Source organism: Asterias rubens, chromosome 3 (assembly GCF_902459465.1).
Source record: "Asterias rubens chromosome 3, eAstRub1.3, whole genome shotgun sequence".
Lineage (NCBI taxonomy): Eukaryota > Metazoa > Echinodermata > Asteroidea > Forcipulatida > Asteriidae > Asterias > Asterias rubens.
The window spans coordinates 15,408,012-15,421,363 of NC_047064.1; the positions used below are offsets into that span (position 1 = coordinate 15,408,012).

General features: G+C 39.4%; 1 protein-coding gene across 1 annotated transcript in view; it reads right to left on the reverse strand.

Annotated features, from left to right (window-relative positions):
• Positions 1-9,849, reverse strand: part of LOC117288097 (DC-STAMP domain-containing protein 2-like) — a 20,627-nt gene extending 10,778 nt beyond the window's left edge. The window contains exons 1-6 of the mRNA XM_033768797.1: positions 9,271-9,849; positions 7,716-8,103; positions 6,954-7,124; positions 4,281-4,382; positions 2,782-2,976; positions 2,566-2,640 (exon numbers count right to left, since the gene is read on the reverse strand). Of these exons, the coding sequence (XP_033624688.1) occupies positions 2,566-2,640; positions 2,782-2,976; positions 4,281-4,382; positions 6,954-7,124; positions 7,716-8,103; positions 9,271-9,849 (1,510 nt within the window). The remainder of the gene's footprint in view (positions 1-2,565; positions 2,641-2,781; positions 2,977-4,280; positions 4,383-6,953; positions 7,125-7,715; positions 8,104-9,270) is intronic.
• Positions 9,850-13,352: the final 3,503 nt, after the last annotated feature.

Genomic DNA, 13,352 nt, shown 5'->3' on the forward strand with positions numbered 1-13,352 from the left:
TCTAGTTCTTTTACATAACTCTAATGGGTGCGTTCGTTTAGCTTCCCTGGGTTGACCCCGGTCTGCCCCCGGGTGCGTTCGAAAAGCTTTGACGTCATTTCAGGTGCTCGCCCGGGTAGCCCTCAGTGGAGTGGGTCACTTGGGGCTGGCCCAAGGTTTATGACGTTACTATGAGAGCATTGAGTGTCGTTCGTTTAGCTCTTGTCAGGGGCTTACCCGAGTGAGCACTGTGCAGTGGACACAGGGAAGCTAATCGCACCCTATGTGTATGGTGGATCAGCACCATTTTCTCAATGGCAAAAAATACTTTCTGTCGGGCATTGTTACGTGGTTTTGTATACCCTCTACTTCTTTTATCCAACTGACTCTATGAACAAAATTCACTCTGCAAGCATTATTGTGAGAGGAAGATATAAACCTCAAGAGACCTTTATGGAGATACCATGTGATGGGAAGGGTTGGGGTAACAAGTCAAAGTGCCCAATTCACCCTGCCATTTTCACTGGAAATTTTGGTGCACTGTTTTGGGAATTGGATTGTTCTGGTATTAAGGCCCTGATAACGAGAACGAAAACGAGAACGATAAAAATGCATGCCCTTGATTGGTTAAAATGTTCCACGCAGAATACGCCCGCACTCATTCAACCAATTGAGGGTGTGCATTTTTATCGTTATCATTTTCGTTCTCGTTTCTTCGTTATCGGAGTCTGTATGACCGGGCCTTTACTGTGTATTGCACAGTTTTAGGTGACCCTCACTCAATTAAGCCCAGTTCAAACTTCTCCTGCGAATGCGAAAGTGATACTAATATTGATGTCAACTCCTTGGAAACAATCACGGCGTAACATGTTAAGCAAAAGTTGGCTTTGCATTCACATTCGCAGACGGTATGAAGTTGAACCAGGCTTCAGACAGTTAGCATCTGTAGATAAAAATGAAGGGCAACCCACTCAATGCCTCGAAGCCCAACAACAATCCTCCAATACCCTCTTCTCCTATGTCACATATTAAAGGCAGTGGACACTATTGGTAATTACTCAAAATAATTATTAGCATTAAACCTTTCCTGGTGACAAGTAATGGGGAGAGGTTGATGGTATACAACATTGTGAGAAACGGCTCCCTCTAAAGTGCCATAGTTTTCAAGAAAGAAGTAATTTTCCACGAATTTGATTTCGAGACCTCAGATTTTTAGAACTTGAGGTTTCGAAATCAACCATCTAAATGCACACAACTTCGTGTGACAAGGGTGTTTTGTTCTTTCATTATTATCTCGCAAGTTCGATGATCGATTGAGCTCAAATTTTCACACGTATGTTATTTTATGCTTATGTTGAGATACACCAACTGTGACGGCTAGTCTTTGACAATTACCAATAGTGTCCACTGCCTTTAAATTGTTCGGACTTAAAACAGGATTGAAATGAGTCTAAGTATTTGAAATTTGCATGGTGAGAGTATAAGGTGAGACTTGCAGAAGCACCTTGTGAAAATCTCTCTTAAATATCATTGGATCTCATTTCAATGTTGGTTCCGATTGCCGGTCTTTACAGTCAACATTGAGCGGGAGGAGGGGAGACAATGTTTATTGTCAGTGGGAAGTGGACTGGTGTGAATGGTGTTATATAACGTTTGGAATGGGTGGCCCAAGCAATTTGGCCCAGATTGTAGCTGAGAAGAACCGGTGGTTGATAACTCAACTTGAACACTGTGGTAACCTGAAGATGATCAGATCAGAGCATGCTGATTGAAACATTGATTTTTCAACCATCCTAACCCTGTTTCGACAACCTGATGGTTTATAGGTTATTTTTTATTTATAATATCAAATGAATTCGTCTTCTATCTTCGTTTTTTTCACTATTTTCTCGTGAACCAGATGGCCGATTGATCTCAAACTTTTCAGGTTTGTGTGTTTATGTGTATATGGTGAATTACATAAAGTGCTCACACTATCAGCAACTGTTATTTTGGCAAAACCAATTCTGTAATGCTCCTTTAATTAATTAGTTTGAACCCAAAACGACACATCATTAGTTGACAACATCGTTAATAAGCAAAGTGAATTTTGACATCACAACATTTTTGTTGGGAAGTTGACATCAAATTTTGCTTTGTTATTAGCATGTAGTGTGAAAAAGGCTTTTGTCTTTCAACAACAGTCAGGTAATACAACTTAAAGGAACACATTGCCTTGAATCGGTCAAGTTGGTCTTTGAAAAGCATTTGAAGCCATTTGTTATGCAAATGGTTAGATAGATAATTTAAAAGTAGAACATAATGATCCACACAAACATGCCTCGATATTGCATGGTTATCCTTTTACGTCTCGAAGAAACAAGGTTGGCCATTTTGTTGAGTCAAAATTTTGACTCCATAAAACGGCTGACCGTGTTAGTTCGCGACGAAAGATAACCGTACAATTTCGAATGATACTTGTGTGGATCAATATATTCTACTTTTAAAACATCTTTCCAATCATATTATGCTTTTCATAACAAACAGTTTCAAACGCTTTTCCAAGACCAACTCGTCCGATCCAAGGCAACGTGCTCCTTTAATTACTCTCTTTCTTACCATCACCACATTTTTTTATCGCTGTCCCCATCATTCTTGGAAGTTCGCATAGAAGGTCAAGCACTGCAGACGCAAAAAAAAAGGATAATTTGATGACTACTCTGTTAACACAAAATTGTATCTGAAGAACCACTTTGATTATCAAGGTAAGAAATAAACACATTTATCAGAGTATAACTTTTGTGATTTCTGGGCATAACTTACCTTCAGCAACTGAACAAACGTTCTTAGCTATATCTACAATTTTGCACAAAAATTGAAAAATGCCGAGTTTCCTGCGACATTTAGCTGCTACTACTGTAAGCAAATCTCTACACTTTTCGGCAGGACGCATCATAAAGTAGTTGCATCTGGTGACAATCCCTGCAATCCAGTCGTATACTAACTGAATGGCATTGCCTAGAAGGAAAAAAAAGACAAGGTAAGGGAAACAAAAAAGTGTCGTCACATATTGGCAGTTTGTGATACCTGGGTACAGTACTCATTCTGTTAAAGGCAGTGGACACTATTGGTAATTGTCAAGGACTAGCCTTCATAGTGTGTGTATCTCAACATATGCATAAAATAACAAACCTGTGAAAATTTGAGCTCAATCGGTCATCGAACTTGCGAGATAATAATGAAAGGAAAAACCACCCTTGTCACACGAAGTTGTGTGCATTTATATATGGTTGATTTTGTGACCTCAAGTTCTAAATCTGAGCTCTCGAAATCAAATGCGTTGAAAAATACTTCTTTCTCGAAAACTATGGCACTTCAGATGTACCCGTTTCTCACAATGTGTTATACCATCAACCTCTCCCCATTACTCGTCTTCAAGAAAGGTTTTATGCTGATAACTATTTTGAGTAATTGCCAATAGTGTCCACTGCCTTTAACAATCGATGCATTCCTTTCACCCGTACAGCAGACCTACACCCTGAGCTGTGGACTGGTCTTGACAATGTTATAAAAGGTTGTATTTGTATGGCTTCTGTAAATGCCCCCATATTGGTTTGCTCCAGATCCATTACATTGCTATTTTTTCCCATTTCATTTTCATCAATTATTTTCTTGATCTTTCCTTGACTGTCTTTGACTTGATGGAATTGTACTCAATTTGTTCATTGTTCTACTTTTTGACCAATATGGAAATAAATGTTGATTAAGTTGAATTGAATCTGCCTTTATAATGGACCATGTGTCCTTTGTTTACATCTTAACCGCCCTTTCACACAAAGTGCCTTCTAATATGAATTGTCTTGGTTAAGTCATTTGACAAACGAAAATAGCTCGCTTATTTTACACATGTTACTGCCCAAAATGTCATGTCATATACATTGCTTGTGACTGGTATTTAGCTGCTGTTTACTTAGCACAACAATTGAGGGAAGTCTTGGCCAGCAAACTAACTTTATCAAGCAAGAATTTGTTTAGCGTAATTTTGTGCTTAAGCAGCTCTATGAAATTGGGCCCTGGTAGCCAGCCAATACAGGTAGACGATTACAGCCTTGGAACCAAGTCTAGATCTATAGGCACAGTGGTAAGAAGAAAACAAATTGTCCTTAGCTGTTTTAAATTTTTGCAATGGAGAAGAACACACCATAAACTGACCAGTTGTTATTATTTGTTCCCTTAATGCCAACTCAACTGGGGCTATAATTTAGAGAAAAGTAAAAGGTAAACCTTGACCGAAAAAATCCCCTTAGTTGATTTGAACTAACCTGTGGCCCTCGTTGCTCGTGTCATGACATTAAATCCAGATTTAACCCTGCTTAAGAGAGAGTTGAGTTTACCAAACAGTGATTTGAAACCGTCCATGAATGCTGTAAAGATCAAGTCATAGTTAGTTGTGCCCTAAAATTACAAATGATACAAATAGCTTGCTGTGTGACCAGCAGAAAGCTTGCAGTATACAAGCCCGTGTTTTCTGGTCTTGCAATACATATTCACAGATGAGGTCTACCTTGGGTTGGGTGGGTTTCAAACATCTGACCTCCTTTTCTGCGTTTGTTAAAGCTTGTGTGTATTTACCACAAGAAAACCAAACTCTTCTAGGACCATTTAAATGAGCTGCTGTAAATCACAAAAAAAGTAGCGCAGCACATAAAAACTATGCTTACCAGAACAAATTGCCAGCCAAAATAACATGTGACTGGTTTTCTGCTCTCGCACCAGTGGTTTTCTGCTCTCTTTTGCAGAGCAGAAATTGTGAAGCAATTTTTCCTGCTTAAGCAGCTATGAAATTGGGCACTGGTGACGAGAGGCCAGTTAAAAACTTGCTGTGCAATACTTTCATCATTCTGTGCAGTCAAATTCGGGTGTCTTGCTCAAGAACACTTGTCTTGACCAGGATTTGAGCCCACAGAACTCCGGCAGTAAGGTACTGACAGTACACATAGTGCACACAGCACACAGTGCAGGTATGGGTGAAAACAGACTGTATAACACAGAAACAACTTGCATCTGGGATGAAGATGATGATTTAAAATATTTAAAATAATCATCTTCATCCCAGATGCAAGTTGTTTCTGTGTTAAAATTCTGTTATTTTTGCTGCATTACAATCTTGAGCTAAAAGATATATTTCCATCTAACATATTGTTTGTGCTTGAAATGCCCTGTATTTGTTACAGTTATTATTGTAATTGAGGTTTAAAACTTTGCATGGTGTGAAGGATTAACAATATACTATAAATAATAGTCAATCTGCTGTTGTAGGTCCAACCATGTGATATCTTCTTTTGAGGGAGTGTTGGCCCATAAACCAATTCAGCTCTTTTACTATAGGGTCATTCCATGTCAGACCAACGCACTTTTTTACCTCATGTCTTCCGATTTTGATAAAAATTGCTGTGATTGTAGGTCCTTATGAGCAATGAATCTTTCCAAGATGGTAAACAAAAAATGTCGCCATGCTGCAACTCTGACTTCATCGGAAGGTTAGCGTGCCTTTTCGTGTGCTATACGGTTAAATGGAAACCGCACAGTTAGCACAAAATCTGCTGCTGAGCAGCTCTATTAAAATGGGCACTGAAGTCAGAGTTGCAGCATGGTGAACAAATTGTTCTTGAGGATATCTCAGAAAGTTACTATGCATTATTTTTTTGTTCAAGATTCATCACAGGGGGTTAAAGTAAGACTGCATAAGTTTGTGATCTACTGAAGAAAGGCAGACAGCTTCTCCATCTCAACCTTGATGTAATCTCTAACTGGGATCACTAATAATCACAGTGGTGCACCCGCAAGGGGGGGGGGGGGATGGGGGACGATAGGTCTGGGGGATTGATCCCAGCCCCTCCAAGGTATTCAATTTGTTTGTTTGATTTGTTTTGATTTTTTGTTTTACAATCTTTTATGGCCCACCCCCCCCCCCCCCAAAAAAAAAAAAAAATAATAAATCCTGGGTGTGTCACTGCTGATAATTTAAATTCTGATTCTGGTTAAACCACATCAGCCCCAACAAGAAACAAATGGCAAACCATGAACACTTTAAGTAACTTTAGAAACAGAAGAGTGAGGTTTGTTGGTGGATTTATTATGTAAAGTATATAAATTGACTAGTTTGTGACCTAACAACTGTACAAAAATGGTAATAAAATTGTAAATTTTGAAGAGCCCAGTTGTTCTTGGTTGATTGTGATCGAGGAAAACATGTTCTATCAAGTGATTTTTATTTTGTTGATTTTTGGAATGATGCATTGTTTCACAAATTGGGTCAAAGGTCACGATAACATATTAAAGATCACGGTACTTGTACAAAAATAGTCATAAAGTTGTAAATTTTGAAGAGCCTAACTGTTTCTTAGTGGATTCTGATAGAGGAAGACATGCTCTATCAAGAGATTTTTATTTCATTGATTTTTGGAATGATACATTATTTCAAAAACTGGGTCAAAGGTCACGATAACATATTAAAGATTACAGTGACCTACATTTCAGAAAATTTATTTTTGACAAAAGAACTGATTTGAGCATGCAATTCTCATCATTTTGATACCAAATTTGCATATATGTGATGAGAATTGACATGGTTATGACACATTTTTACCAAAAAGGTGGTATTTTACCCTAAAAATGTCAGATTTTAGTGGTTTCTGCCCTGACCACATGGTAAGTCTGATCGGGCTAAAAATTGCTGTGCATTCATTGCTCATAAGGACCTTATCAAAATCGGAAGACATGAGGTAAAAAAGTGCGTTGGTCTAACATGGAATGACCCTATAGAACCATAAACTCCCTCAAGAGAGAATATTACATGGTTGTGACTGCAAGTTGACTATTAATTATAGTTTATTCTTAGGTTATTGTTGCTTGATTCATCAAAGTTCGGCATAATTTTTCTGACGTTTCTGCACAATTAAAAAAAAAACTCACTATTGTTATTTGGTACTCACGAGCCAATGGGGCAGTGGCCAATTGAAACACGGTATTTGACTGGTTCAGCGCTAGTTCGATGCCACAGACTTGACTCTGTCCGGCTACGTCGATATTGTGGGTGAGATTCTCCAATGGACCGGTAATTACCAACAGGAAGACGTATGCCATTAGGATGGTCCTCCCCTTACCTGTGTATTTAGAAGTTCCAAAATCCTTAAAGGCACTGGACACTATTGGTAATTACTCAAAATAATTGGTTAGCATAAAATATTACTTGGTAACAAGCAATGTATTCAAAAGCATATCCACGGCACATGCGTGCTATCAATATACACATGCTTATCATGTACTTATACACAAAAGCTTATAATGTACGTACATAATATCTTATCATGTACGTGCACAGTAAATGCACTTTTTATCGTGTACTTTGGACTTATCGTGTACGTATACGATAAGTTTGATTTTATTGTGTACGTACATGTCAACTTATCGTGTATGGTATTGGTACACAATAAGTTTGAAATTATTGTGTACGTACACTCTAGGTTTGAATTTACCTCCTGTACATACATGATAAGTTATCGTGTATGTACACGATAAGAGAGACGACAAATCAAGTCCAAATTTGCACAGATATTTTATTGTATGCATATGTTGGGATTACACCAAGTGAGGATACTGGTCTTTGACAGTAACCAAACGTATTCAGTGATTTAAAAAAAAGAAATCGCAGTGATATTAGTTGTAGTTGATGAAATATTAGACGTAGAGCCTACCTGAAAAAAGTTGCGGGATCATGAGCAGCATCATACAACTGAACTGGCGTGAAAAGGCCATGCCGAAGCAAATGACGGGTCCGATGCACGTGGCAGTGAAGGCAGCATTGCTTGGGTCTTGCTTCAAACCAAACACAAAGACGAAGTAAAAGAAGAACACCAGTACCAGCCCAACCAAGAAGCCCATCACACTCTTTGTGATCTTATTGGCGTACGTGCCTGACATGAAACATGGAAGAAACGTCCCGAGGTAGTGGTAGAAGTTGCGCACGCTCAGAATGAGGGAGAAAAGAGCAGAACGGAGAGGGGTGGGCTTTTCCCCGTCTCTCAACTTCTTCTTACCTCCGGCTCCATCATCAATGTCTTCGGAGGTCTCATCTTCCGTTGACTAAAAAAAAGTGAAGTGTTGGCAATTTTATTTAATTTTATGATCGATTTGTTATAGCAAACAAACAAGGGGAAAAAAACCTCCAACAAATAAGCATTGGACAAATAACGCTGTTTAATTTTTTAATTCCAGTGTTATTAATATAATCTAGTTTGGCCATGTATAAAACGTATCGCTTTCATCTGCCCTATTTTTAGCCCTATGTCTTTTGTTAAAGGAAAATTACAGAATTGGTAAGACAAAACACGTCTAAGATCATTTACATAAAACTTCCATGGTCTAGCTGATTATGATGATAGTAGAAACATCCCTTAAAATATTTCTGTCTGAAATGTCACAACCGATGAGAAACAGATAAACTTAAACGTCCGTTTAGAGTTCATCGCTCAGCAGGGAGCGTTTTAAAAACAATAAAAAATCATGTCATGCAAAATGTGTAATCGTATCACTATATTTTATGTGCGACCCAAAATGGTCGATCGATCTCGAACTTCTACAGTTTTGTAGGCCCTCTAGTCTATATGGTCAGATGGTGGATCACACAAAGTGATTATGTTATACTGCCAGTATCTGCTTTCTTTTGGCAAAACCAACTCTAGAACTCTGTAACGTTCCTTTAACTTTAAAGGCAGTAGACACTTTGGGTAGTTGTCAAAGACTAGCCTTCACAGTTGGTATATCTCAACATATGCATAAAATTACAAACCTGTGAAAATTTGAGCTCAATCGGTCAACGAACTTGCAAGATAATAATGAAAGAAAAAACACCCATGTCACACGAATTTGTGTGCATATAGATGGTTGATTTCAAGACCTCAAGTTCTAAATCTGAGGTCTCGAAATCAAATTCGTGAAAAAATACTTCTTTTTCAAACTATGGCACTTCAAATTTTCACAGGTTTGTTATTTTATGCATATGTTGAGATAAACCAAGAGAGAAGACTTGTCTTTGACAGTTACCAATAGTGTCCACCGTCTTTAAGAAGACAAACAGTTGACAAAGAATCAAATTCAGGTTTAGAGCCCTCCCTAAAAAGGGAAACAAGACGCCGAGGGACTCTATCCCAATCCACATGCAAGGCTTCGTTTCGAGAATCGGACTGTATGGGCCGAATGAACAGAGATTTTAACGCAGGGAGATTTATCAAAAGTAAACAGAACGCTCACCTGAAGGGCCTTTCGCTTTTCTTGTTGAAACAAGTCTTCAGCCACCTCTTCTTCCATGTCCTCCAGTTCAAGCAACATTTTAACATCGATCGGTGGGCCTCCCCCCGTCAGCATTTGTCTCTTTTTTCTTTTTTTTTCCATTCTCGTTCGCTTTTTGTTCATCCTTTTGTGCTTCTTTTTGAGTTTGGGATTATCTTCTTCCAGCCTCTTTTGTGCCAAGAGTTCTTGCACACGGTCCATATCCACGTCCACTTGTTTCTTAACGCTCATCGCCATATCATATTGTGCTTTTCCCGGAATGGCCGGTTTCGGTTTAGGAATGTTCACCTTTTTCTGTCTCTTCTTAGGTTTCTCCTTAGGTTCTGCAGTATCGAGATGTCTTCCTTCTAACTTAAACTGATCAACTTGTTTCTTTGTCTGTTTCGCCACTTCTTCGAGAATTTTTTCTCTCACTTTTTCCTCCACTTTTTCTTGAACCTTCTCTTTAATCTTCTCCTGGACCTTCTTCTGGACTTGCTTCTTAATTTGTTGCTGGGCCACCTTCTGCCCCTGACTTTTGGCCACCTGTTGCAGCATCATCTTGGCAATGTTATGGCAGTTCACACTTCAGAAGACAAAAAGGAAATGAGTATCCGGATGACGCAAGCGTCCTCGTCGGTGAAAATTTCAAAAACTCTCTACTTTTCGGATGTACTGTATTTTTCTGCCGATTCAAACGCTTCAAACAACATGAACAATAGGTTCGTTTTACTTGCATTAGATGATGTAATTTAGTGTTTTAAACGACCCGTTTATGGCGGTTCATAAGTGTAACGTCTGCTGCCAGCTAAATCAAACACACGAACACGCGACGATGACTTGACTCACCCCACCCCCTCGACTACTCTCGCTAAACGCCCGCGTCTTTTGAATGTAGCGTGTCACAATACATTTTCCTTTAACAAACACGCGCATATTTTTTCGGCTGGGTGCGCGCCGCGCACGTACGTTTTACTACTAGACGTGGCATCACACCACCACAGACGTGCAGCGGCCGTTTAAAACAAGAAGGTTCGTTTAAAAGCAGAAGGGTCGTGGCAGTGGAAAGATGAGGTCCTATCTATGGAAACGGATGTTAAAGACCGAGTCACTTCTATTGTATTCCCATTCTTAAAAAGGAGTATCAAAAAATAGGAAAATCCGAAACAGTTAGTTTCTGAAGTGCGGTGACGCTCATAACGGTTGTGTGTACGCGCTTGTGCTAACAGTTTCGATTTGCGTTGCGCGTAAATTAACGCAGAGTGTAGGCTTGCTCGTCACGCCCATAGATATAGAATTTAATACCTAGATCGGCCGCGCGTACATACGCGCCATAAGCCGTAAACAAACATTTTTATTTTTTCATGGACGCACTAAAAAGTCACGTGCTGCAACGCACAGAAAATGAACAAGGGAGATAGGCCTTTAAAGCCATTATACACTTTCGGTAAATAGTATTGTCCAAACAAATCCCACACTTCGTGCATCACAACTTATATATAAAATAACAAACCTGTGAAAATTTAGGCTTAATCGGTCATCGGAGTCGGGAGAAAATAACGGAAATACCCACCCTTGTTTCCGCACGTTTTGCCGTGTCATGACATGTGGTTAAAATATATCCGTAATTCTCGCTATCGAGAATTGATATTGTTTTAATGTTTTCTCAAAAAGTAAAGCAGTTCATGGGACAATATTTCAAGAGAAGTCATTCACCATTACCTTCTGTAAACCCTGTAAATTATTTGTAAATCTGAGAATTTTTTTTTTTTTTTTTTTGTACCGAAAGTGTATTAAATGGCTATGGACGCGCTAAAAGTCACGTGCTAGTTACAAGAAGAACGTTGGAGATAGGCTAATGGCTGCCCCCATGCCGGAACCCGCGTATGTACGCGCGGCCGATCAGGTTATTTAATTCTATACCTATGGTCAGCCCAGTTATTTGATTCTATATCTATGGTCACGCCTTGGTTCAAAACTAATTCAGCGGTTTTATATCGCACAATGGCCACGTGATGTTGATGTCCTCTCGATCTCCCGGACTGGATAATCTGTCTCGTCCTTGGTCGCGTATTATAATTTTTGGCAGCAATAGACGATTTTTTTGTCAAGATATGATGCTACTTTTATAATCACAATTTTTTTTTTTGGCGAAAATTGCATGTCTCCAAACAGAAAATTCGTTCAGGATGCTTTGGTCGATTGGCACCGTCACAACGGGATTTCAATGCCTAGCCTACAAGACAGCCGCTTTTCTCTGCCCGGGAATAATTAACCTTTTACTTTTCGAGCCATCTCGAAAAGCCGATCTTGTGCAATTAATACTTGCGGTTACTCCACCCGTGTGTGCTGTTGCAAATTTGAACTCCGGTCTATATTATATTTTGGCAGTAATGCAAGATTTTTTTGTGAATTTTGCCACTTTGGACGGAAAATGTATAACTCCAAAGTTTTGCGAATGTTGTATGATTCAACACAGTAATAAGTTCTGCCGTCGATTTCACAAAACTCTTCTTAACTTAAGACTAATCTTAGGACTTAGGACGAGTCCCAACCCTGTACTGTAGCATACAGACCTTAAGATTAATCCGAAGTTAGGACGAGTTACTCGTCCTAACTCGAGATAAGACGAGCCCTAACTCTTTGTGAAATCGACGGCAGGATGCTTAATTTGTTCGATTTTTGTTTTTCAGAGTTGACTTTAACATACAAAGAATGGCCTCTTTTAAAAAAAAAATGGGGAATAAAAAATATTGATTTGTTTAAGCACCGAGGCGAATTAGAATAAGTCTGCTTTATACTTGTTATTTAAAGAGCACTCCCCGGTTCAATGGTTCGGCGGGAAAATTGAATTGGACTTGGTGCGGTACCCAGGGTAAGGGTTCAACACTTGCTATTGCTATCAATATTTTGTGCTACACCAACGCTCGCTGTATTTTCAATACAACCGACCATGTCAACTCCAGCTACCAATGAGGACATTCAAGATTTCTTCGCACGTTTTTAATAGCCAAAATCCAGCTATACCTTTGTTGATGAAAAGTAAGCTTCAATATCAGCTGGATTCGGAAGCGATACTGAAGTCGGCTGCTAGTTCGATAACGTGGAAAAGAGAGGGACACAAATCAGTGCTTGATACTTGACCAGTTAGCTGAGGTCTCCAGCAGTCAAGACTGAAATAGACAAGACCAAAAACCTTCTTGATCATCGTCAAAAACTGATTTGACTAGCCTTCAGGCTGGGCAACGGTCGAAGAATAATGAGCTTGCACACGACAGCGACGACGAAAAGAGAATCGCCAGAGCGAAAGCCAGAGCGGCAAGGAAGATCAAAACCTCAACCAAGGCCAACTCCTCCAGGTTGAGGGGTCACGTTCAACCAAGCCAGGGCTATACCACGACCACATACCCCTTGTTTCTTCTACTATGGGTCAGCATCTGCTTCTTCGTGCCCAACGATACCCCCGACGTTTGCGAATGCCAATGACACTGGCGCAAGACGTGCCCCTACATTGGAAAGCATCCAACCATGCCATCACTACCAAAGGTGTCAGCACTTAAACCGGAGGAGGGCATCGGTCGAGGATGACAACACACAGTAAATAAAGTTGAGTTAAAATCTGTAGCTTGTGTACCGATATTATTCTTTTATTTATACGTTCTTCACGTACCTTATTGTCTCAAAGCACCTCTACACAAAAGGGTAGGCGGAGTCAACCCTCAAACAACTTTATCTATTTGTTTAACAATAATTATAAATCGTTACAAACAATGACTAACAAAGTTGTTTTATTGTTACTAAATTACTCTCATGTTTGAACAAATAAAAGAAAAATATTTCCAGGTGACTGTACTTTTTGTAACACAAAACACAATGACCACAGATTTACAATGATAGAAGAAAGCGTTCCTTAAAATGTTAATTGCTGTAGTTTTTGAAAAAAATGGGTAAAAAAATGTCATGTCGTGCCCAAATTATACAGGCTTGTTTGAAAACATGGCGATCGTGCGTAGTTCGTCGCGTGCGTAGTTTGTCGCACAGTGGAACGCGCCCGTCACTACTTT